Source organism: Salmo salar, chromosome 04, assembly GCF_965601325.2.
Source record: "Salmo salar chromosome 04, fSalSal1, whole genome shotgun sequence".
In the NCBI taxonomy this organism is placed as follows: Eukaryota; Metazoa; Chordata; class Actinopteri; order Salmoniformes; family Salmonidae; genus Salmo; species Salmo salar.
Window position 1 is genome coordinate 39,749,873 of NC_138294.1, and position 26,732 is coordinate 39,776,604.

The 26,732-nt window shown below is 41.1% G+C and overlaps 1 protein-coding gene across 1 annotated transcript; it reads left to right on the forward strand.

Annotated features, from left to right (window-relative positions):
• The first annotated feature begins 3,720 nt into the window (after positions 1-3,720).
• On the forward strand, positions 3,721-20,842 carry arcn1a (archain 1a). Its single transcript, NM_001140104.1, has 10 exons — positions 3,721-3,834; positions 9,373-9,636; positions 9,949-10,128; positions 10,364-10,566; positions 10,772-10,933; positions 11,173-11,338; positions 11,565-11,712; positions 18,648-18,756; positions 18,915-19,119; positions 19,333-20,842. Exons 1-10 carry the CDS (start codon positions 3,832-3,834, stop codon positions 19,420-19,422), a joined length of 1,530 nt encoding a protein of 509 aa, NP_001133576.1. The 5' UTR covers positions 3,721-3,831; the 3' UTR covers positions 19,423-20,842.
• The last annotated feature ends 5,890 nt before the right edge of the window (positions 20,843-26,732 follow it).

Below are 26,732 nucleotides of genomic sequence, written 5' to 3' on the forward strand. Positions count from 1 at the left end.
GATGAGGGGGAAAAAACGATTTAATCCATTTTAGAATACGGCTGTAACATAACAAAATGTGTAAAAAGTAGAGGGTTCTGAATACTTTCCTAAGGCACTGTATATAGGTGTGTGATGGGATGTATAGACATTATGGACACTATGTGGATAGAATATTTAGTATATCTGTAGAATATGTAGGATAGAATAGTGTGTATGTGTATATATATATATATATATATATATATATATATATATATATATATATATATATATAGCAATAGCTGAATAGGATGGCATTGACAAGAATACAGTATATACATATGAGTAAAACAGTATGTAAACATTATTAAAGTGACCAGTGTTCCATTATTAATGTGACCAGTGATTCCATGTCTACATAGGGCAGCAGCCATAATATTTTTGTGCAGACAGCATCAGATACATGGTCTACACATACTGAGATAGAGGGGCGCTGTTTCGCTCGATCGAATGTTTTATCTGATATTTATGTGTCTTTCTGTTGGTGTGCGTCTCGGTCAAATAAATGATCAATATTTTTATATTTTATTTGGATGGGCAAGGAGGTATGATAGGGCGGGCCAGGCCCCCTAAGGCCCGCCCATAACGCTGGCCATGGCCAGCTGTTTGCCAACTGTGCTAAACTGAACAATGCATACAAACCCTGCTGAAAAAGAACATTACACAATTTTAATAATTGTAATGGTTCTAGTGCCCACAAAGGGTATGCACATGTTTATATAAATTGGTGTCTATTAATTGAGTAGCATTTAGATAACTGGTCAGTAGTTTAATCAGATTTCAACCAAAAAACAGATCACAACCAATATAAGACGTATGTTTCATGACGTCAAAAAGACTGGGTCAAACGGCAGTCAAGCATCGATCATCATCCCCAGAATAAGACCCTCAATATTTATTGGAAAAAGGCATCAAAATCACTTTGCTTTTTCACCACCCTGTGAAGGTCATCATAACTTATTTCATCTGTAGCCTAATAAACTGCATACTTTACCGAGTCGTAGTGGGAGGACCACACACCATACCATCGCAACTCACAAAGTTTACATTCGATATGATGGTCTTTATATCAATATTTGCGAATAAAGGCATCTCCACCACCATTTCTCACATAGCCTAATTAATTTTACTGACAAAAAGATCCCACCATGTCAAACGAACAAATGATCTGTCTGCAATTATAAAATCGTACTGACACTACCTATTTCCATCACAGTTATCGTGATTTTTTTAATACGGTCTGACTTTCGGTTGTTGTTGATGCACCTCCTCCGACTTCACTCCTCGACTTTCGTCTGCAGTCGGTTGCTTCAGCCTTACCACTCAAACGAGCCCAATGAACTACAGTAAGTAGACCAGATCATGGAGAATGAGAGGCTTCTAGTGGCCAAAAGGCTGTATTAGCATGGGCAGCGCCATTGAGGGCTTTTTAATGTTGTGAAATGAGTGGGACTTCCAACTTCATTGGCTGATCCCTCCTGTTGACCCTGTTGGAGTCATGTCCAACTGGGTCATCAGGAGGGATCAGCCAATCGTGTAGAAGAAAATGTACTCTTCGCTAAGACCCGTCACCCTTGGTTACTCTTGCAACCTCTGATAACATTTTCCCGGGAACCCCAATTCAACCACTGGCGAAATCCCCTCACAATGATCTCAAACTGTTTCTAATACACAATGAAATTAAACACAAACTACCACTTGCCAATCAGAAAACTCTTGGGTATGTTATGGTGGACTGTCAATACAATTGCTTCACAGGAACCTGGTAAAATTATGTTTGTACTGTAGCTAGCCACTGAATGGCTCTGAATTCACTGTCAGCATGCAGTCAACTATAACCCCTTTTGGAGCTAACTAGTGCGCTCAAATCCTGATGTCGAAAGCAGATAGGAGTTGTATATATAAAATTGCTAACTAGCATACATTGAGAAAACAAGCTATGGAAAGTGGCTAGCTAGCTAGTGTTAGCAATGTTTGGTGTTCAATGAGACTGAGAGCTGGCTAAACAGCTGAGCTAGCAAACAATGTAACAAAAGTATAATATCAGATTTGAAAAATACTTCAACAGGCACTGCATTTCAGGAATCACAGTAACAAGTACTCCTGCTGCAATGTTCAATTATTTTGCCATTTTTAGGCATTGCCATAGCCTTCACTGGCTTTCATGCGATTTAAACGTGAGCTTGTCCGAGGTGTCAGACTCGACGACAGTTGCTATCCATTGGAGCCCTGCAATTTGTTGCTAAACATTCTCGAGCGGGGTTTAGCGAAGGGTCATTCACTATTTCAAAATAGAGATAGCCTCAATGGCACAGATATAGAGGACTCTTCTTTGTCTCTATCTATGGCCCAGACCAAGGGGCCAGGGTTCGGGTCTAGAAACCCAGTTTCTCCTGCTCCTACAGTTTTGATTCGGTACTGCGGTTTAGCTGATTCCCGTCCCAGAAAAAGCCAATTTCCATAGACGGCCACAGAGAGAAGACAAATTATAAAATTACTAATAAGACACTTTAGTCATCACCTTTTAATGCACAAAACATCCATTGAATTATTCAAATAATTGTTGCAGAGGCCGACATTTTTTTTTACAGCACTCACAGACAAAGATATTAACTTAATTTGTAAGTCGCTCTGGATAAGAGCGTCTGCTAAATGACTTAAATGTAAATGTAAACTTTTTTTTTTCATCCAATGTCTTCCATGTTTTTGGATGACGTGATGACGTCGCCGTTGCTCACGCTGCTCCCTGTACGCACTGAGTGCTAGTGCGCATGCGATGTTGGTCCGTATAAACCGGATGCAACCTAGAAGGTCTATGAATCAGCGTATGCGTACATTACCTTGAAAACAACGGTGGGATATCTTGTACGCAGTCTCCATTTCCTATAATAAAGAGCAATAGCGTCTTTTTGCAGGCACTAACTCCGCAATGGTTCGTTGGACAAAGCCTATGGGAAAGTTGAGTTGAGTTGAGTTGTTCTAAGAAATAACCTTCATCAGCTAACATCACTTTTTGTGAATATTGAAGCATTTGTTTAATTATAAAAAGCGTATAATTCATGAAGGTCATGTTAACTGACTGATATCATAGAAAAAAGTATTAGATCTCTTAAACCTATGTTAACCTCAGACCTTATTTTCGGCGTTAATCCCCAAACCCTATTATTTCCCCATTGCCATGGCTGAACGAACAGAGAGAACTAATTTCCGGGTTTTATGACTACATGCTGGCGAGCTCTATTATACATCAGTGGACCAGACCCAGCTGCATTGGTGTTTATGGGAGACCCACCCCGTTAAGTAGACCGGAACTGATCGTTTTTTTCAATGGTAAACGTCTTGAGAGGACGATCTTAATTTATCCACCATCATTGACCCTATCTTCCACATGTTCCTTTTTTCGTCGCTGCCTTTTCTGGTCGTCACTAGTTACCACAGCCACAAAGTCTTAAACCCGGCCCATTTATACACTTTCTCTTCTTAAAATCTAATTTTAAACCTAACTTTGACCATAATCACACTGCAAAATGTTTCTAACCTTAAAGTAAGACAAAGAAGCGATTTTGTGTTTTCATTAATCTTTACGACATAGCCAATTTGGTCTTTGTGGCTGTGGTAACTAAGTGATAACCCTTTTACCTTGCTGACGAGCTCTTTCCGGTGGAGACGTGGCTAGAGGTCCTTCCATATTGAGATAGTAAATTAAACGGACGCAAGTTTCACTCCGCATAAATATTATATTTTAGACAGTAATACGTGGTATTACATTACGGAAACTGCACAAGGATTTGTAGCACAAGGGATAACAAAATGGTGAGCTATGAAATGTAATTGATCTACTGTATTTAGCCATCTGTCTTGTTCCGCTTGACTGTGAACATTGCATTTGCAGATAGCTAACAATCTAGCAAGTTAACATTGCTAATTTTGCTGCGTATGCAGGCAAATATACTTCCCTTTAATATATATTGGGCTTTATATCATTAGCTAGCTATCAATAGCACTTTCAAGCGCCATCTCATCGATAAATGCCAACTCAATTAACGTCAGCTAGTTAGCCTTTGCGTCTGTTTTGTATCAGCAGGCCTAGGTAGCTAATGTTATATTGGCTGTCAGCTAAATTAGTTAATTGTGAGTCATTTAACTGGTATTGGTTAGATGGCAGAGTTTACAACATAGCCACTCTATAAATGAATAGTGAAATGTCTAGATTCCTTAGTATGACTCGAGTTAAAATTGAGGATCCCAGCTTCTATACCAAGCTTGCCAAGTTGATAGCTGTGTGAAGCTAGCCACAATATTGGAATAGTCCATGTTATCCGGGATCCTTGGAACGCCTACCCCGTTGAAGTTGACATTTTAAAATGGTCAGGTTTAGGTTGAATCAGTACCTGAGCTTGAGGAGACAATGAATCTCTGACGCCCAGGATCCTTAAATTCAAAGTCCGTCCCAACATTAGCCAGCTCTGCAAACGTTATGTCAAAAAACGTTCGGTACTTACTAAAATGAGTTTCGCAGAGAAACTGTCTATATACATTTTTTATTGAACCTTTATTTAACTAGGCAAGTCAGTTAAGAACAAATTCTTATTTACAATGACGGCCTGAGAACAGTAGGTTAACTGCGTTGTTCAGGGGCAGAACGACAGATTTCTACCTTGTCAGCTCGGGGATTCGATGTAGCAACCTTTCGGTTACTGGTCCAATGCTCTAACCACTAAGCTACCTGCCGCCCCGAATTACTGCCGTTACGCACGTTATGTACAAAAAATGTCTAAATACAAATAAAATCAATGATCTTTCGGGATACTGTACTTCTGCCGAAGGTGGATTTGGCGCATGCGCACTTGGTTACAAACTATTTTATTTAACCTAAATTTATCTATGCAAGTCAGAATACATTATTATTTACAATGTCGGCCTAACCTGGACGTCCCTGGGCCAATTGTGCGCCTCCCTATGGGACTCCGTCATCATGGTCGGTTGTGATACAGCCTGGAAACGACCCAGGGTCTGTAGTGACGCCTCTAGCGCTGAGATGCAGTGCCTTATACCGCTTGGGAGCACCCCACCAATTTTTTTTTTTAGAATGCTAAAAAGGTTGGAATGTTAGATCATTTACAAGGATTACAATAATTAATTTCACAAACAATAAAAAAAAAACGTATTGTCCCACTGGATTTATTAGACTGCATAATTGCATTGGGGGTGTATACATATTCACTGTACAGCGTTTCCTACGGAGTGTGCACAGGATATCAGCTAGAGAATGACCAATATAGATTTTTTTAGGGCGTCAAGGAGGTTGATGGATGATATTTTAGGTCGATATTCAATATCATTAAATTTGAACATTTTGATGGAAAGAATTACCGACATTTACCAGTCTTAATAACTACATAACATCGGTGGTAATTTTATTTCAATCATAAATCTCTTGACCCCAATTAGTTGACTGGTTGATTGTTTGGTCGATAGGCTGTTGGTCGACTAGGATTTTTTTTTAGTCGAGCAGTAGCAAATACATTTATTTAACTTTTGACTGGTACTGTGTATGTATGTGTGTACATACTCATTCCAGGGTTTTTCTTTATTTTTTACCATTTTCAACATTGTAGAATAATAGTGAAGACAATTAAAACTATGAAATAACACATATGGAATCATGTAGTAACAAAAAAAAAGTGTTAAACAAATCAAAATAAATGATATATTTGAGATTCTTCAAAGTAGCCACCCTTTGCCTTAATGACAGCTTTGCAGGAGTTCCCACATATGCTGAGCACTTGTTGGTTGCTTTTCCTTCACTTTGCAGTCCAACTCATCCCAAACCATCTCAATTGGGTTGAGGTCAGGTGATTGTGGAGGCCAGGTCATCTGGCCTGCTGGTCATGTAGTAACCAAAAACGTGTTAAACAAATCTAAATATATTTGAGATTCAACAAACTAGCCACCTTTAGCCTTGATGACAGCTTTGTGCACTCTTGGCATTCTCTCAACCAGCTTCATGAGGTACTCACCTGGAATACATTTCAATTAACAGACGTGCCTTGTTAAAAGTTCATTTGTGGCATTTCTTTCCTTAATGCTTTTAGACAATCAGTTGTGTTGTGACAAGGTAGGGGTTGTATACAGAAGATAATCCTATTTGGAAAAAGACCAAGTCCATATTATGGCAAGAACAGCTCAAATAAGCAAAGATAAACAACAGTCCATCATTACTATAAGACATGAAGGTCAGTCAATCTGGAAAATGTCAAGAACTTTGAACGTTTCTTCAAGTGCATTCGCAAAAACCGTCAAGAACTGTGATAAAATGAGCTCTCATGAGGACCGCCACAGGAAAGGAAGACCCAGAGTTACCTCTGCTGCAGAGGATAAGTTCATTAGAGTTACCAGCCTCAGAAATTGTTGCCCAAATAAATGCTTCAGAGTTCAAGTAACAGACACATCTCAACATAAGGTGAATGTACCAATTTGTAAGTTGCTCTGGATAAGAGCGTCTGCTAAATGACGTAAATGTAAATGTAACATCAACTGTTACGACGAGACTGTGTGAATCAGGCCTTCATGGTCGAATTGCTGAAAAAGAAAAACACTACTAAAGGGCACCAATAAGAAGAGATTTGCTTGGTCCTAGAAACACGAGCAATGGACATTCGACCGGTGGATTCTCTCTGTGGAGATGGGAGAACCTTCCAGAAGGACAACCATCTCTGCAGCACTCCACCAATCAGGCCTTTATGGTAGAGTGACCAGACGGAAGTCACTCCTCAGTAAAAGGCACATGACAGCCTGCTTGGAGTGTGCCAAAAGGAACCTAAAGGACTCTCAGGCCATGAGAAACAAGATTCTCTAGTCTGATGAAACCAAGATTGATCTTTTTGGCCTGAATGCCAGTCTGGAGGAAACCAGGCACCGTCTCATCACCTGGCCAATACCATCCCTACGGTGAAGTATGGTGGCGGCAGCATCAGGATTAAGGGGAAGATGAGCGAAGGACAGATATCCTTAATGATTTTTTATTTTTTTTACCCCTTTTTCTCCCCAATTTCGTGGTATCCAATTGGTAGTTAATCTTGCCTCATTGCTGCAACTCTTGTACGGACTCGGGAGAGGCGAAGGTCGAGAGCCATGTGTCCTCCGAAACACGACCCTGCAAGCCACACTGCTTCTTAACACAATGCCCGCTTAACCGTGAAGTCAGCCACACCAATGTATCGGAGGAAACACCATACAGCGGGCGACCGTGTCAGCGTACATGCGCCCGGCCCACCCCAGGATTAGTTAGAGAGCGATGGGATAAGGATATCCCTGCCGGCCAAACCCTCCCCTAACCTTGACGACGCTGGGCCAATTGTGCGCCGCCCCATGGGTCTCCTGGTCACGGCCAGCTGCGACAGCCTGTTGCTACCTGCCTGGCACAGGTAGCAACAGCGAGAAGGACATATCCTTGACGAAAACATGCTCAGGACCTCAGACTGGGGTGAAGGTTCACCTTCCAGCAGGACTACGACCATAAGCACACAGCCAAGACAACGCAGAAGTGGTTTCGGGACAAGTCTCTGAATGTCCTTGATTGGCCCAGCCAGAGCCCGGACTTGAACCCGATCGAACATCTCTGGAGAGACTTGAAAATAGCTGTGCTTCAACGCTCCCTATCCAACCTGACAGAGCTTGAGAGGATCTGTAGAGAAGAATGGGAGAAACTCCCCAAATACAGGTGTGCCAAGCTTGTAGCATCATACCCAAGAAGATTCGAGGCTGTAATTGCTGCCAAAGGCTCTTCAACAAAGTACTGTGTAAAGGGTCTGAGTACTTAAAGTATTTAAGTGGAATTTTTCAGTTTTTTTGAAAAATTCAAAGGGTCTGAATACTTTTCGAATGCACTGTACATCCAGTTGATTTGGGCATCCAATGTATGGGACATTGCAACTCAATAGATGCTAGTCAGCAGGGGCGGACTGGGACCAGAAATCGGCCCTGACATTTGTAACAACCAAAAAATCTCAATGTTATCAATTTTTTTAAATTGACCTTGTAACACAATAAAATGTGGAAAAAGTCAAGGGCTGTGAATACCTTCTGAAGGCACTGTACATCCAAACATTTCAGGCCAGCTGAAGTGTCTAGTGTTGGTAGGGGCTGTTTGGAATTTAGCAATCGACTTGAGTTGACACTCATTGACACCTTTTCCATGATCAAACAGTTATGGAGTCACAGACTTCCTTATATAACAAGAGAGAGACTGGTAGGTTGATTTTTCGATTAGGCCTAGTAATTGGTAGTGTGGCTGAACTTTCCCAAATGTATTTAAATACATTAAATCAAATTCAGGCCACAGACAAACACTCACTGTCAGAATTAATTTAGGCTATTTTACAAATAACAAAAACCTTAAGTCAACGTCTTGGTGTTCTTTTTCCAGTCACACTAAAGGAAACTGAGACGATGTGTGTGCGTGTGGTCAACAGTATTTGCGTGTGTGGTTCATTGTGTTAGTATTAGCCTACCTCTGAAAAAGATGATTGTTTTAGCTTGGTTTTACATTTTCAATGTGCTCATTTAACTGAATCTTTGAGGTTGAATGAAAATCACATTGTTTTTCTCTCAGGACTTAAGAGCAGCTGCTGCTGTTCTACCGAACCAGGATATTTTAGCCCCTTCTGGTGTTGGATGTTCATTAATCTCATGTGTCTTGTTAGAAGTGACCACTGTGATAGCTGACTTCAAAAGCCATACACTGAGTGTACTAAACATTAGGAATATGACACTGACAAGGTGAAAGCTAAGATCTCTTATTGATGTCACCTGTGAAATCTACTTCAATCAGTGTAGATTAAGGGAAGGGGACAGGTTAAATAAGGATTTTAAAGACTTGTGACATTCAGAGGGTGAATGGGCAAGACAAAATATTTAAGTGCCTTTGAACAGGGTATGGTAGTAGGTGCCAGGCACACCGGTTTGTGTCAAGAACTGCAACGCTGCTGGGTTTTCATGCTCAACAGTTTCCCGTGTGTATCAAGAATGGTCCACCACCCAAAGGACATCCAGCCAACTTGACACAACTGTGGAAAGCATTGGAGTCAACATGGGCCAGCATTCCTGTGGGACACTTGCGAAACTTGTAGTCATGCCCTGACGAATGGAGGCTGTTCTCGCGCAAAAGGGGGTACAACTCAATATGGTGTTCCTAATGCTTTGTACACTCAGTGTATATAACCCTAACCCTAATATTAGCTGAATAGGAGCAACATTTGAATATTTTGTCTACACATCTTGAATCTTATCCATGCATGGACTCACTGATTGCTATTCTGTAACTATGGCCTCCTCTTCCTCTTGTCCCAGGTGCTGTTGGCAGCAGCGGTGTGCACCAAGGCGGGCAAGGCCATCGTGTCGCGGCAGTTTGTGGAGATGACCCGGACGCGCGTGGAGGGCCTGCTTGCCGCCTTCCCCAAGCTGATGAACACAGGGAAGCAGCACACGTTTGTGGAGACTGAGAGCGTACGCTACGTTTACCAGCCCCTGGAGAAGCTCTACATGGTGCTGGTCACCACTAAGAACAGCAACATCCTAGAGGACCTGGAGACACTACGCCTATTCTCACGCGTGGTATGACACATACTCTCACAGATGCCTTGCTCACACGCACACACCTTCACAAATATCCTCAGTCGCCAACCCACAGACTCACACATAGTCTCACCCACACATACTTCTGGAAGTGGCAGAGGACACACATTACATAAACATTGTTTGTTAAGCGTAGCCCAAACAAAGTGTTTCTAAGTTTAAAGTAGCCTAAACAGGGTTTTTCAGTTTGGCAGAGCCTAAACAAAGTTTGCCACTGAGTAAAAGTATCAGTAGGAATTTGTGATGAATAGAGCATGTGTGACTAAATGACCAAATATGTTTCTTCCTTAGATCCCAGAGTACTGTCGGGTGCTGGAGGAAGGGGAGGTCTCGGACCACTGTTTTGACCTGATCTTTGCCTTTGATGAGATCGTGGCGCTGGGCTACAGGGAGAACGTCAACCTGGCCCAGATCAGAACATTCACAGAGATGGACTCTCACGAGGAGAAGGTGTTCCGCGCCGTCCGAGAGGTGAAAGGAGAGCAGCAGCAGAACTAATGAACAGATTTACATTACGTTATTACTGAGTCTAACACCAGTCTGAATGAAGGGGAGAAGCAGAACTGAACATCATTACATTATTATTGTAATGTAGCTGAATTACTAAATCCAACACTAGTCTGAATGAAGGGGTTTTGGTCCAAAAGGCATTCATGTTTTATTCCAAAAGTCTCCTCTTTTCTCCTTTGTTCTTTCTCCATCTCAGACCCAGGAGCGAGAGGCTAAGGCAGAGATGAGGAGAAAGGCTAAGGAGCTGCAACAGGCCAGGCGGGACGCGGACCGTTCTGGGAAGAAGTCTCCAGGGTTCTCCGGAGGGTTCGGCAGCATGTCCAGCAGCAGCAACGCTACCATCATCACAGACACCCTCATGGAGCCAGAGAAACCCAAGGCCTCACCTGTCCCTGCCAGGTACTACCCTCGGTATATTAGGATTCTGAGATGTTTTGATTGTTATGATGAATGTATCCTGTGGTCTATGTGTAAGATGTATTTATTAGTATATTTCTTGGTTGGTTATGCGCAATGGAATTTGTGAAACTTGTTTTGTCATAAAGTATTTTTAATCCTGCAGAAAGTTAGGCCTATGCCTCAAGAGTTATGTATTCCTCCGTAGGGCTAGTGGTCCCAGTAAAGCCCTGAAGCTGAGTGCCAGAGGGAAGGAGGTAGATGACTTTGTGGACAAGCTCAAGTCTGAGGGACAAGTCATCATGCCCAGCTCAGGGAAGAGGCCCTCCGAGGCATCCAAAGCCCTGCCTCCACCAGTTAACACAGAGAGGTGGGTTTACCAGGTTTTATATTATATCCCACTGATTACAGGGAGTGTGTTTGAGGAATCAGTTTGCACAAGGCGAGGCGCAGAGTCGCTCATCTTGATCCCATAATGCAGAGTTATTTGGGATGCAAAGTGATTGTAGATCAGTGATTCTGCACAGTCCAGACTGCAATGTAGTTAGACTCAAACACCTGCAGGTTGATATGTTCAACTGTATCTAACCTCTGCCCCTTGGTTCCCAGTGTGCACCTGCGTTGTGAGGAGAAAATCAGCCTGACCTGTGGGAGAGACGGAGGGCTACAGAACCTGGAGGTCCTGGGTATGATCACCCTCCGAGTGGCCGACGACAAGAACGGACGCATTCGCCTCACCATCAACAACGGAGACAAGAAGGGAGTCCAGCTGCAGGTAGGTTCCAAACAAATACATCATTGGTTCCAAAGGGGGAAAGGTTCACCACCTCAACACAACAGATATACATGTCAAGGCATTCATGGATTTGGCCTGTTTTTAAATCAAGATTCAAAATGGCACACAACCACAGTTGTATTTGCTTTCGGTGCAGCATGAGCATGATGCGATGGGAATTTTAACAATGTGTTTTTATCGATTTCTCCCTCCCTGCTCTGTCCAGACCCACCCCAACGTGGATAAGAAGCTGTTCACCACAGACTCCGTGCTGGGCCTGAAGAACCCAGACAAGTCCTTCCCTCTGAACAATGACGTGGGCGTGCTCAAGTGGAGGCTACAGACCACAGACGAGACCCTCATACCACTAACGAGTCAGTACACTTTACTAGAGTATTAAGTATTTCTATACTAGTATATACTGTTTTTCCTTAGTGTTTCTCTCTCTGGAGAGCTGGAATACCTTATGTTCCAAGCATTCCAACTATTGTGTTCCAAGCATTCTAATAGGTTGTTATCAATATAGCATCACAAGGTGTAGAGCGTTAAATTTGCCTGCTGGGGGGCAAGGAGACCCCCAGCTCCGCTAAAACCATTGACAACTGAGTGTCATTTGAGGGATTGTTAAATAAATGGTAACTATTTGGTTGTAACATCACCTCTTGAAGAGCATAGTCACAACTACAGATTTCTGATTATTCCATGCGAAACAATTACGCACATTTAGCTCTGTCATCAGTTATACAGCAAGTAACTGCATGCTTTTCATGATCAGTAAACATCAATTAGACTTCAGTGCAGCTTTTGACATTATTGATCATGGTCTGCTGCTGGAAAAATGTATGTGTTTTGGCTTTACACCCCCTGCTGTAATGTGGATAAAGAGTTACTTGTCTAACAGAACACAGAGGGTGTTCTTTAATGGAAGCCTATCAAATATAATCCAGTAAGAATCAGGAATTCCCCAGGGTAGCTCTTTAGGCCCCTTGTTTTAAAAATGTTTACTAACGACATGCCACTGACTTTGAGTAAAGCCAGAGTTTCTATGTATGCGGATGACTCAACACTATACACGTCAGCTACTACAGCGACTGAAATGACTGCAGCACTCAACAAAGAGCTGCAGTTAGTTTCAGAGTGGGTGGCAAGGAATGTTAGCCCTAAATATTTCTAAAACTAAAAGGATTGTATTTAGAACAAAACACTCACTAAACCCTTAACCTCAACTAAATCTTGTAAGAAATAATGTGGAAATTGAGCAAGTTGAGATGACTGAACTGCTTGGAGTAACACTAGATTTGAAACTGTCATGGTCAAAACATATTACATTTACATTTAAGTCATTTAGCAGACGCTCTTATCCAGAGCGACTTACAAATTGGTGCATTCACCTTATAATATCCAGTGGAACAACCACTTTACAATAGTGCATCTAAATCTTTTAAAGGGGGGTTAGAAGGATTACTTTATCCTATCCCAGGTATTCCTTAAAGAGGTGGGGTTTCAGGTGTCTCCGGAAGGTGGTGATTGACTCCGCTGTCCTGGCGTCGTGAGGGAGCTTGTTCCACCATTGGGGTGCCAGAGCAGCGAACAGTTTTGACTGGGCTGAGCGGGAACTGTGCTTCCTCAGAGGTAGGGAGGCGAGCAGGCCAGAGGTGGATGAACGCAGTGCCCCTGTTTGGGTGTAGGGCCTGATCAGAGCCTGAAGGTACGGAGGTGCCGTTCCCCTCACAGCTCCGAAACTTATTAATACAGTAGTAGCTAAGATGGGGAGAAGTCTGTCTATAGTTAAGTGATGCTCTGCCTTCTTAACAACACTATCAACAAGGCAGGTCGCACCTTGATTACTGTTCAGTCGTGTGGTCAGGTGCCACAAAAAAGGACTTAGGAAAATTGCAATTGGCTCAGAACAGGGCAGCACGGCTGGCCCTTGGATGTACACAGAAAGCTAATATTAATAATATGCATGTCAATCTCTCCTGGCTGAAAGTGGAGGATAGATTGACTTCATCAATACTTTTATTTATGAGAGGTATTGACAAGTTGAATGCACCGAGCTGCCTGTCTAAACTACTGGCACACAGCTCGGACACCCATGCATACCCCACAAGACATGACACAAGAGGTCTCTTCACAGTCCCCAAGTCTAGAACAGACTATGGGAGGCACACAGTACTACTTAGAGCCATGACTACATGGAATTCTAGTCCACATCAAGTAACTGACACAAGAAATAAAATTAGATTTAAAAAACAGATAAAAAAAGAGAGGGAAAAAAAACACCTTATGGACACATACGTGCATACACAGCCCCCCCCCCCCACACACACACACACACACACAATAAGATGCCTACTATACATACACGTGGATTTAGTGGTGGAGTAGGGGCCTGAGGGCACACAGTGTGTTGTGAAATCTGTGAATGTATTGTAATGTTTTTAAAATTATATGAACTGCCTTAATTTTGCTGGACCCCAGGAAGAGTAGCTTCCTGCCTTGGCAGCAGCTAATTGGGATCCATAATAAATACAAATTGATAATGTCATTTCAGAAACGTGAAAGTATACTCATGACATCTCTCCACCATTAACTGGATATTTGAGTGATAGAACATTTTAAAAAGAACTGTACTTGACAAGTATGAGTGGTGTCGGTTCATTTCCAATCCTTTGTGGGCTCTGCCTGTCAAGCAGCAGAAGGGAGCATTTGCCGATGTACTGTTCGCTGATAATGTGTACTTTGCCAGTTACCGGTAGAAACTTTGTACAGTTGGCTAAACATAGTGGTAAGTAGACCTGGTGTACTTTTTTCTCCAACTAACATAGGGCCTACCTAGCGAAGTTTGCTAACATTATCCCCTTTTCAACATTGTTTTTAAAATTGTTTAATCACGATTTCTGCTGACAGACCATGGACCACATCAATATGGCTAGTTAACAAGTTACCTTTCAGGGGATAAACTAGATGGCTATATCCAAATATTGCGTGATTTGCTTGCCATATATAGTGGTGAGGACAGTAGTCCGACTGCCAACTTTACCAGGACGAGGACTTGCCGAAGTGAAGCTCTTTCCAAAGTCCTAATCTCTGGTGAAGCAAGCTGACACATGTTGTGTGCTTAGCTAGCTAACTACATGCCAAATGGATAGGCTACCCTCGTGTATCTGAAAATACATGATCAATTGATGTTTACTGATCATGAAAATCATGCAGTTCTTGCTGTATAACTCTGATAGTTAAATGTGGAATAATCGGAAATGTGTAGTTCTGACTATGCTCTATTCAAGAGGTTATGTTAACCAAATAGTTATGACATTTATTTCACAATCTTGTGAAAACGGCACGTAGTTGTCAATGGTTTTAGCGGAGCTGGGGGTCTGCACCGTATTGTGACAGTTTATTGATAACGGCCTCTTGTGTTCTAAATGTTATGTTCTAGGCATTGTCAGCATTCTATCTGGTGTGTTTTTAAAGTGGAACTGACAGCATTTTAACTACTTTGCAGATATGAAACAGACAATCATATGAGTCAAAAATATAAAATTCCAAGTTTATGCTTCAAAACCAACTTTATAAGAGGTTTAAAAAAAAAAAAAAAGGTTCTATTTGACTCAAAATTCCATGATGTACAGAAAGGCATTGCTGGCAGAATAGATGGATACAGTTTAATGCATAATTAATATAATTCACCATTACATTTCTTGGTAGTCAAAAAAATACTGCTGTCAGGTTGTAAATCACAGCTGGCTAGGTACATTGTTTGCTGCCACCCATTTGGGATGCACTGTTTCAGTTTCAATGACTCACTATTTTGAACAAAGATGGACAACTGTAAGTATGGGCATGTCAATACAATCAAACTAGCAAGGGCAATGATCACAAGTCAATCATAATGTGGCTAATAGGCTAGCGCACGTGTCAAACTCAAGGACCGCGGGCCAAATGGGACACACAAATAAGTGTTAATCAGTCAACAGATGAGTTTGAATGTGAATTCAGCTTCACTTGTGCTGCTTTCCTGTGTTCCGTTTACAGCGCCACCCCCGAGGGAAAAGTGTACAGACACATGCCACTGTCCTAGCTAGGCTACTAAAATGTTGCAGTCTGGCTACATTTTGAGTGCACCGTACAGCAATGCTGCATTCAACTGCACTGGTGATTCATGCAGTGAAAACATGTTTTTCAATTTTTGAAGTTTAAATGTTACAACAACCTACAGCTTATGTTTTTGTTATCTGGAGTTAACTACTTTTTGATTAGGATCGCAGCATATAATGCACATCTGCAAGCATAGCAGCAAAGGCTGGACAAATATTATTTATCTCTTGTTTTAATATGTTAAAATGCTACATACAGCATACTATGTACATAAGTGGACATTTATAAAAGGCCATATTTTTTTCTAATAAAACAATGGCCAGTTTGGGTCGCAGTTGCATGTTTTTTTTCTTTTTTGTAAATCAAATAGGCTGTGTCTGACCTGTGATTTTTTTTTTTTATGTATGCATGTACAGTTGAAGTCGGAAGTTTACATACACCTTAGCCAAATACATTTAAACCTAGTTTTTCAGGTTTAGGTGTGTTAGGATCACCACTTTTATTTTAAGAATGTGAAATGTCAGAATAATAGTAATGATTTATTTAAGCTTTTATTTCTTTCATCACATTTCCAAGTGGGTCAGAAGTAGAGGTCGACCGATTATGATTTTTCAAGGCCGATACCGATTTAATTGGACAATTTAAAATAGAAAATAAAAAAAACATGTGTTTGTAATAATGACAATTACAACAATACTGAATGAACACTTATTTTTACTTAATATAATACATCAATAAAATCAATTTAGCCTCATAAATAATGAAACATGTTCAATTTGGTTTAAATAATGCAAAACAAAGTGTTGGAGAAGAAAGTAAAAGTGCAATATGTGCCATGTAAGAAAGCTAATGTTTAAGTTCCTTGCTCAGAACATGAGAACATATGAAAGCTGGTGGTTCCTTTTAACATGAGTCTTCAATATTCCCAGGTAAGAAGTTTTAGGTTGTAGTTATTATAGGAATTAAAGGACTATTTCTCTCTATACGATTTGTATTTCATATACCTTTGACTATTGGATGTACTTATAGGCACTTTAGTATTGCCAGTGTAACAGTATAGCTTCCATCCCTCTCCTCGCTCCTACCTGGGCTCGAACCAGGAACACATCGACAACAGCCACCCTCGAAACAGCGTTACCCATGCAGAGCAAGGGGAACAACTACTCCAAGTCTCTGAGCGAGTGACGTTTGAAACGCTATTAGCGCGCACCCGGCTAACTAGCTAGCCATTTCACATCGGTTACACCAGCCTAATCTCGGGAGTTGATGGGCTTGAAGTCATAAACAGCGCAATGCTTGAAGCATTGCGAAGAGCTGCTGGCACACCGCACGAAAATGCTGTTTGAATGAATGCTTACAAGCCTGCTGGTGCCTACCATCGCTCAGTCAGACTGCTCTATCAAATCATAGACTTAATTATAACATAATAACACACAGAAATACGAGCCTTAGGTCATTAATATGGTCGAATCCGGAAACTATCATCTCAAAAACAAAACGTTTATTTTTTCAGTGAAATACGGAACCGTTCCGTATTTTATCTAACGGGTGGCATCACTAAGTCTAAATATTCCTGTTACATTGAAAACCTTCAACGGTATGTCATAATTATGTAAAATTCTGGCAAATTAGTTTGCAACGAGCCAGGCGGCCCAAACTGTTGCATATACCCTGACTCTGCGTGCAATGTACGCAAGAGAAGTGACACAATTTCACCTGGTTAATATTGCCTGCTAACCTGGATTACTTTTAGCTAAATATGCAGGTTTAAAAATATATACTTCTGTGTATTGATTTTAAGAAAGGCATTGATGTTTATGTTAGGTACAGTCGTGCAACGATTGTGCTTTTTTCGCAAATGCTTTTTTGTTAAATCATCCCCCGTTTGGCGAAGTTGGCTGTCTTTGTTAGGAAGAAAGAGTCTTCACACAGTTCGCAACGAGCCAGGCGGCCCAAACTGCTGCATATACCCTGACTCTGTTGCAAGAGAAGTGACACAATTTTCCTTGTTAAAAGAAATTCATGTTAGCAGGCAATATTAACTAAATATGCAGGTTTAAAAATATATACTTGTGTATTGATTTTAAGAAAGGCATTGTTTATGGTTAGGTACACGTTGGAGCAACGACAGTCCTTTTTCGCGAATGCACACCGCATCGATTGTATGCAACGCAGGACACGCTAGATAAACTAGTAATATCATCAACCATGTGTAGTTAACTAGTGATTATGATTGATTGATTGTTTTTTATAAAATAAGTTTAATGCTAGCTAGCAACTTACCTTGGCTTCTTACTGCATTCGCGTTACAGGCAGGCTCCTCATGGAGTGCAATGTAAGGCAGGTGGTTAGAGCGTTGGACTAGTTATCCGTAAGGTTGCAAGATTGAATCCCCGAGCTGACAAGGTAAAAAATCTGTCGTTCTGCCCCTGAACAAGGCAGTTAACCCACCGTTCCTAGGCCGTCATTGAAAATAAGAATGTGTTCTTAACTGACTTGCCTAGTTAAACAAAGGTGTAAAAAAAATTAAATAATAATCGGCCAAATCGGTGTCCAAAAATACCGATGTCCGATTGTTATGAAAACTTGAAATCGCCCTAATTAATCGGCCATTCCGATTAATTGGTCAACCTCTAGTCAGAAGTTTACATACACTCAATTAGTATTTGGTAGCATTGTTTTTACATTGTTTAACTCGGGTCAAACGTTTCGGGTAGCCTTCCACAAGCTTCCCAAAATAAGTTGGGTGAATTTTGGCCCATTTCTCCTGACAGAGCTGGTGTAACTGAGTCAGGTTTGTAGGCCTCCTTGCTCGCACACGCTTTTCCAGTTCTGCCCACAAATATTCTATAGGATTGAGGTCAGGGCTTTGTGATGGCCTCTCCAATACCTTGACTTTGTTAAGCCATTTTGCCACAACTTTGGAAGTATGCTTGGGTTCATTATCCATTTGGAAGAACCATTTGCGACCAAGCTTTAACTTCCTGACTGATGTCTTGTCCAAAATGCCTTACTATATGTCATTCCCAAACATTCTATGAATTTGTGAAAATGACCATTATCTAAGTGCTTGCTTGTCAGAAAATGTAAAAAAATATATCTTCTTAGCGGTGTATATGAATAGATTTTAATAAGATTGAATGTTGCTATAATGCTCTCAGTTCCGCTTTAAGCATTCTATCTGTTGTGTTCTTCTACTTCTCCCCAGTAAACTGCTGGCCCTCTGAGAGTGCCACTGGCTGTGATGTCAACATAGAGTACGAGCTTCAGGAAGAAGCACTTGAACTGAATGATGTAGTCATCTCTATTCCCATCCCGTAAGTAAACCGCTCTGATGCACCTCCGAGATCCATTTCTCATTTTATCTTTTCCATTCTATACAATGGATTCCATATTCATTTCCAGTACTAGGGTCTTAGACACTGTTGCAGTCTGTCATCGGAGTTTAATTTCATATGTTTATCTGTCCCTGCAGGTCAGGTGTGGGTGCGCCTGTGATTGGTGACCTGGACGGAGAGTATCGCCATGACAGCCGGCGGAACGTTCTAGAGTGGTGTTTGCCCGTGGTGGACGTCAACAACAAGACAGGAAGTCTGGAGTTCAGCGTGGCAGGCCAGCCCAATGATTTCTTCCCTGTCAACGTCTCCTTCGTCTCCAAAGGAAACTACTGCGACATAACGGTCAGTGTTTTTTATTTATTTCTTTGTATTATATTTCACTTTTATTTCACAAGGTAAGTCAGTTAAAAACAAATTCTTATTTACAATGACGGCATGTAAGTCTCTTTAGCAGTTTGTGAGACCATGTAGATCTCCATCTATTGTATTAACCTAATGGTATTTGGATTATATTTCCATTGTGACGGTGTGTAATGACTCCTGTTCCCCCTCCAGGTGGCCAAAGTGTCCCAGGTAGATGGAGAGGTTCCAGTGAGGTTCTCCTCAGAGACATCGTTCCTGGTCGACAAGTATGAGATACTGTAATATATTCACATACAGTACTACCAACAAACATCAAGATCAGTGGATTGACATATGAAACAAAATGAAAGTGAGAAGTGGACTTGAAACCCTTTTCAAAAAGAAAAACCCTTCCCACCATGGCTTGGCTTGCCAGCATTTAGTGTCTTTGTACATTTTTACCAGAAATCTATCAACTGATCGACCTATAGCTGTATGTATAAAGAACCGCTCGATGCACCTGCAAGAAGGAATGGTAAAGTCAAACAGGATAACGTTAGGTAACTGTATCCGGGTTAGGTTGGGTGGACCTGGGGGGTGATGACATCTGGGGTGGGCTTTGTGAATGACCCTCTCATTGGCCCAGTTTGTATCAAATCCATTGACAGACAGATTCTGTGAACTATTGGCTAATAGTTTTACAGATATGTCGTAATCATGTACGGAAATACTATTTGATACACATACTCCAATACAAACAGGCTTGTGGTCCATGGTATAACACTACAACCACTTTTTGCTTTGGCCAGAAGAACCACATTTTGTGATTGGTACTGAACTGACCTGAACTGCCTGTCTCACGCAAGGCTAAATCTTAGCTAAAATTATTAAGATTGCATGTTTTACAGTTTAGCTTCGCTCGAGTTTGAAAGACCTCATTATTAAATAATTTATTTTTCATTACACTGATCTGTCTACAGGCTAGTTAATGTATAATGGCATATTTTGTTTGTGATATGCTATCAAATCAAATGCATGGAGTAATTCAATGCTGAAATAAGTTTTTGTAGAAGACCAGTACAACTCAAGCACAGTAGTTGTATGCACTTTTTGCAATGGAGGGAGGTCAATCAAAGAAAAAGTCCTGTCTGAGATTTCAACTGTTATGAGTCTACTTATCAAATGGAAATGATCTATCCAAGAATCATGACCCTCTAACACTCCAAACATGAAACCTTTATATGCCAATTATCAGATGCTTTTATCCTAAGCGTCTTACAGTGAGTGCTTACATATTATAACATACGTAACCCCAACGGGAATCGAACCCACAACCCATGCTCTTATCAACTGTGCCACAGGGGAACCCTGTCCATCAACACCACCCACGGTCCAACCTCAAACCAGCCCCATTACAATAAAGCCCCCATGGTTATTATGTATGTATGAATGAATGTCAGGGCTCTTGTTTCAGAGTGTATCTATATAGATGGCCATATTCACCTTGACTTTGCTTATGAAATACAATTGAGAGAGGGAGAAGTAAAATAATATTTGTCTTTTTGTTGGATTTTTTTTGTCTTTGTTATTCTGAATTGTGTGGTATTCAGATTGGAGGTAAATAAGTGAATCAGACTTTTGTAACCCTATAGAATAATGATCATGGGTAATTAACATTCCAATGTAAACATGAAAAAGATTAAAGTGTATTATAAACTCTGAAGATGATCTTTTATAATGCAGTGTTTTCCGAATTATGTGCTTTACCAAGGTTAGTTGTCGTCATTTCAATAATCAGTCTTATCTAGTGACTGCATACAAAAAATGGTTTCCACAATCAAAGTATGTTTGAGTAGTGATAGATGTGGTACTATGTTCTGTGATTACTAGAGTAGTGACAGCACGTGGGGAAAAAAGTTTGACATTATTTGATATGGAATGGATGAACACAAGTCACAAGTGAACTACAAGACCAGAGTTTAACGTAATCTGTTGGTTTGATCCAAATGTCTGATGTTCTGATTTCTTCCATGCAAATCAAATCAAAGTTTATTTGTCACGTGCGCCGAATACAACAGGTGTAGGACCTTACAGTGAAATGCTTACTTACAGGCTCTAACCAACAGTGCAAAAAAGGTATTAGGTGAACAATGGGTAAGTAAAGAAATAAAAACAACACTAAAAAGACAGAAAAATAACAGTAGCGAGGCTACATACAAGCACCGGTTAGTCGGGCCGATTGTGGTAGTATGTAGATATGTTTAAAGTGACTATGCGTATATGATAAACAGAGCGCAGTAGCGTAAAAGAGGGGGTGGCGGGACACAATGCAGATAGCCCGATTAGCCAATGTGCGGGGGCACTGGTTGGTCGGGCCAATTGAGGTAGTACACACAATGATTCAAATAATCCCAGTCATGGTGGTGTATGTGTTGAAGTTTTTTGAGGTGAAGCTTTGAGGGAACTGTCCTGTCCCTGTCTACTGTTCAGTAGGGCAACACTGTAGCAGAACACTTTGTAAAAAGAAAAACAAAGTGATTGTATTGGGCAAGTTCCGGTAGTACCTCCCGGTTTCACTCAATTTCTAAACGTTTTCTCCCTACTGAACAGGCTCATGAGCTCAACCCGCCTCCACAGAGGATATTCGGGCCATGTCACTAGAGCAACAGGATGATCCCTCAACAGGGACAGAGCAAGTTCTGATTGAATCTGGGGGAAAATACATTATTTAGCTTTTATTCCATCCCTTTTCTGTCGTAAGTACATTTTATAAAGGGATTTCAGTGGCAGAGAATGCATGTCGAAATTATCTGTTTACTGCTCTGTGCTTGAGAGGTGTGTGTGTGTGTGTAAGGGATTAATGATTTGGCTTCCCTGACCAGCTTTCGTAGCGTGTGTGATGAGACATACGATCAGGAATACGGAGAGAGTTGAAAACAGTCAGGAGGATTGGAGGGTGAGTTGAGTTGAATGCATATAGCTAAATCAAAGCAGGATATTACAACTAATGAGAGAAAGGCAGACTTATTATAGCTAGGGAGTGTGTGTGGCCTCACACACACACACACACACACACATAATGCATGGAATTAGTATCTGGAGAAGGTTAGAGAGGCAGAAACGTCCTTCTTTGGGGTTGAGTGCGTGGGACGAGAGAGCGGGTGTGTCGCATTTTGGGAATTAATGGACGTACAGTTCAGTGCTGTTTAGTGTGTGACGGACAGTGTCTCAGAGAGAGAGGTATGTCGGATGGTAGCCACAGGCTGAGAGGGCTCTCCTGGAATAAAGTGTTATCTGTTATTAGTTCTGAGGAAGAAGCTGTTTCTTTTGGACTATTGGCTTTCTTCCTCTATATTTCTTATTGTGGCTGGGGTGTGATAGTCGTGGAGTGAACCTGAAAGGAAAACTAAAGGGGAGACACCTGGGGATGTATTGTGATTCTCAGTTGGATGATGGCACAAAGACAGGGATGATGAGTATCCCAGGATACTGCAGTGACAGAGGAGAGGCTTTCTTCTCACACCCAGCACCCAGACTAAAGCTCAAGAGGGTCAGATTCAAGGTAAGTTATTCGTTTTTATTTGGCAGCCGTATGCAATGCATGTTTTTTTTTAAGTTATTGATCACACAAACATTGTGTTTTATTGGCTATATACAGTAAAATGTTTAATTTAGATATGATCATCTGTATGCTAGATACACTGATGTGCAGATGCAGCTGTACTAGTAGGCATACTTTAAAATTAAAAGCACATTGATCATTTCTCCCTGATTTATTTTTATTAATTTAGCTTTGGTTTATTTCAACATCTTGGTACATATGCAGAAGCACACAGTGCCATTAACAGTATTCACACCCGTTGACTTTTTCCCAATTTTGTTTGGTACAGACTGAATTTAAAACGTATGGATTATATTGGATAATTTGTTGGTCATTGGCCTACACATAGTGCCCCATGATGTCAAAGTGGAATTATGTTTTTCAACATTTTTTACAAAAAATGTAAAGCTCATGTCCTGTATCAATAATTATTCATCCCCTTTGTTATGGCAAGCCTATATAAGTTCAGTAGTAAGAATGTGCTTCACAAGTCACATAAAGTTGTATGGATTCACTCTGTGTGCAATAATAGTGTTTGTGATTTTTGAATGACTACCTAATCTTTGTACCCCAAACATACCATTATCTGTAAGGTCCCTCAGTCGAACAGTGAATTTCAAACAGATTCATCCACAAAGACCAGGGAGGTTTTCCAATACCTCGCAAAGAAGGGCACCTATTGGTACAGGGGTAAAAATAAATAAGCAGACATTGAATATCCTTTGAGCATGTTGGATGTTGTATTAATACACCCAGTCACTACAAAGGTACAGGGATTTAACCATGAGGCCAATGGTGACTTTAAAACAGTTATAGAGTTTAATGGCTGTGATAGAAAACTGAGGATGGATTAACAACATTTGAGTTACTCCACAATACTAACCTAATTGACAGAGTGAAAAGCAGGAAGCTTGTACAGAATTAAAATATTCCAAAACATGCATTTTTTTGGCAGTAAGGCATTAAAGTAATACTGCCCCAAAAAATGTAACTTTTTGTCCTGAATATAAAGTGTTATGTTTGGGGCAAATCCAATACAACACATTACTTAGTACCACTCTCCATATTTTCAAGCATAGTGGTGGCTGCATCATGTTATGGGTATGCTTGTAATCGTTTTAAGGACTGGGGAGTTTTTCAGGATAAGAAAGAAACAGAATGGAGCTAAGCACAGGAAAAATCCTATGGGAATACTTGAATCAGTCTGCTTTCTACCAGACACTGGGAAATGAATTCACCTTTCAGCAGGACAATAACCTAAAACACAAAGCCAAATCTACACTGGAGTTGCTTACCCAGAAGACAGTAAATGTTCCTGAGTGGCCGAGTTATAGTTTTGACTTAAATCTACTTGAACATCTATGGCAAGACCTGGAAATAGTGGTCTAGCAATGATAAACAACCAATTTGACAGAGCTTGAAGAATTTTGAAAAGAATAATGGGCAAATGTTGCACAATCCAGGTGTGTTAAGCGCTTAGAGACTTACCGAGAGAGACTCACAGCTGTAATTGCTGCCAGAAGTTCTTCTACAAAGTATTGACTTAAGGGTGTACTTATATAAATGATATATTTCTGTATTTAATTTCCAATACATTTTCAAACATTTCTCTGAACATGTTTTCACATTCATTATGGGGTATTGTGTGTAGATGGGTAAGATTTTTTTTTTCAATTCAGTTTTGAATTCAAGCTGTAAAACAACATGTCGAATAAGTCAAGCGGTATGAATACTTTCTGAAGGCACTGTACATAACATGCAATGTCATAAAATATAAAACGCAAGTAAAAAGATATGTTCAGCCTAACTTTAAGGGCAGTGCATCATCAGTAAGTCACAAGTCATAAACAACAAATTAGCATGTCAGTAAATCAATAGGTTGAGTTAAATGCGGAAGACACATTTCAGTTGAATACATTGTTGAACAACTGACTAGGTATCCCCCTTTCCCTAAATATGCATATCAAATGTCCTAGGTCATAGAGAGTGTAATTTGCATAGTTTGACAGCCCTAGCCAGAAAGACCTCTGGTGTGATGTGGCTTGATACAATAGGTGATGATTGCCTTGAACTCCTCAGATCATACTGTCTCGGTGTAAGGGTTGGAAACTTGTGCAGTGGACTTGTGTGGTCTGCTCTACAGAGATGGGAGCGAGTTGTAGGGAGTGCCAATGATGCGGCAGAAGAACTTGAAGTTCTGCTACAAACGTCATTGTCTGAGTCTCTTGGTCTTCATCTGTAATGATGAGGAGTTGCATTATAAGATAGTCTGTTCAGCATCAGCTGGGTCCCCTCCATAACAGGTCTTTGTCGTCATTGCCTTCACTGCCCTGTACAGTGTACTTTCCTGCATGTACTCTCAAGTCCTCTCAGCTCAGGTATGTACAATGCCTTTCTTAGAAACCTTTGCCGGCCATAAGGAATGAATGAGTTTACAGGAGAGATATTTTTCCTGGCACGGATGTGACGTTCTTCTCTTGAGCCAGCAAAGTCCATTAAGTTCAAGAGGTCCATAAAGAGCCCATTTGTATAGTATTTGCTTCCCCTTCACTGGCTCTGGGTTCATCCCTCATTCCCTCTAGTCTACATAACAGACTCTGGCAGATTGGCACAGGGATGAGAAATAAGCATACAATATATAAGGCATAGCTACAGAATGGTTCAGCAAGGGGGAGAATATATTTTGAGCAGTTTGGATATTAGGGTGCGTTTCACAGGCAGCCCAATTCTAATCTTCTGCTACTAGTTGGTCTTTTGACCAATTAGATGCTGACCTGTTGCACACTCTACAACCAATGTGATTATTATTTGACCCTGCTGGTCATCTGTGAACATTTGAACATCTTGGCCATGTTCTGTTATAATTTCCACCCGGCACAGCCAGAAGAGGACTGTCCACCCCTCAGAGCCTGGTTCCTCTCTATGTTTCTTCCTAGGTTCTGGCCTTTCTAGGGAGTTTTTCCTAGCCACCGTGCTTCTACATCTGCATTGCTTGCTGTTTGGGATTTTAGGCTGGGTTTCTGTACAGCACTTTGTGACATCAGCTGATGTTAAAAGGGCTTTATAAATGAATTTGATTGATTGATAGATCAGATATTTTGCCAATAATTAAACAATAGATCAGAATTGGGCTGCCTGTGTAAATGCATCCTTAGTGAACTTGAACCTGTTCTCCGTTTGAAGCAGGATTGGCAGAGGGGCTGCACTTCACTGTTTTAGCCTCAAGGGGGCACTAGTATAACATTCCTCCCAGGCATACCCTCGCTCCTGTGTGTTGTTCTGAAGACCGTCCAGAAATCAGTCATATCAGTCACACAAATATTGTGATGCATTGATGTTTTTTTTATCATTCCTATGCTTTAAAATCGATGAATTAGTGAGTGTGCTCCTTCAGTCACTGAACAGTAGCGCCAAGGGTAACATCTTTGATAAATCCTTGTCTGTAGGTTCCCACCGGTCATATGCTGTTGGTAAATTCCACTCCTCTGTGGACGGACTGGACCTCCTCCATCCCTCACCCCCCCCCCCTTCCCAGTCCCCCCAATGTAGTGCTAATTAGCTCTCTTTGTGAATTGATAAAAATTCCAATCACCTTAGAACAGCTCCCCCCTTCATTAGCCTGCCTGCCTTTCATGTTCTTAATGGAAGTTGGAAGTTAGGGAGCTGAACTTCGACTGCATGGGAAAGGAGGTAATGGGCTTCCTGCTCTTATAATACAGTATAACTTTATTGTCCATTTGTGACCTTACCCCGTCCGTTAAGACTCAGGGTGAGACTGCGGTGTTTCCTGGGAAATGCAGTATTGTGATGTGTGGCTAGTTATGGTGATTGTTTTGATATCAGACAATGAAGTTCTTATGGTGCATTTTGAGACACTTTCTCCCATTCCTTGTTTTGGGATGTTAACCGGTTGGCTATGTAGCCATTTATGATGCAGGGTGTCATGCTGAGTACGCAGTAGTGACTACATATTGTTAGAACTGCTGGCTACTAGAGTAACTGCTACTGTCTA

Coding starts and splice junctions, on each gene's coding strand:
- arcn1a (NM_001140104.1), top strand. Junction 10,129..10,363: donor TGTTCCGCGCCGTCCGAGAG/GTGAAAGGAGAG, acceptor TCTCCATCTCAG/ACCCAGGAGCGAGAGGCTAA. Junction 18,757..18,914: donor GTCATCTCTATTCCCATCCC/GTAAGTAAACCG, acceptor CTGTCCCTGCAG/GTCAGGTGTGGGTGCGCCTG.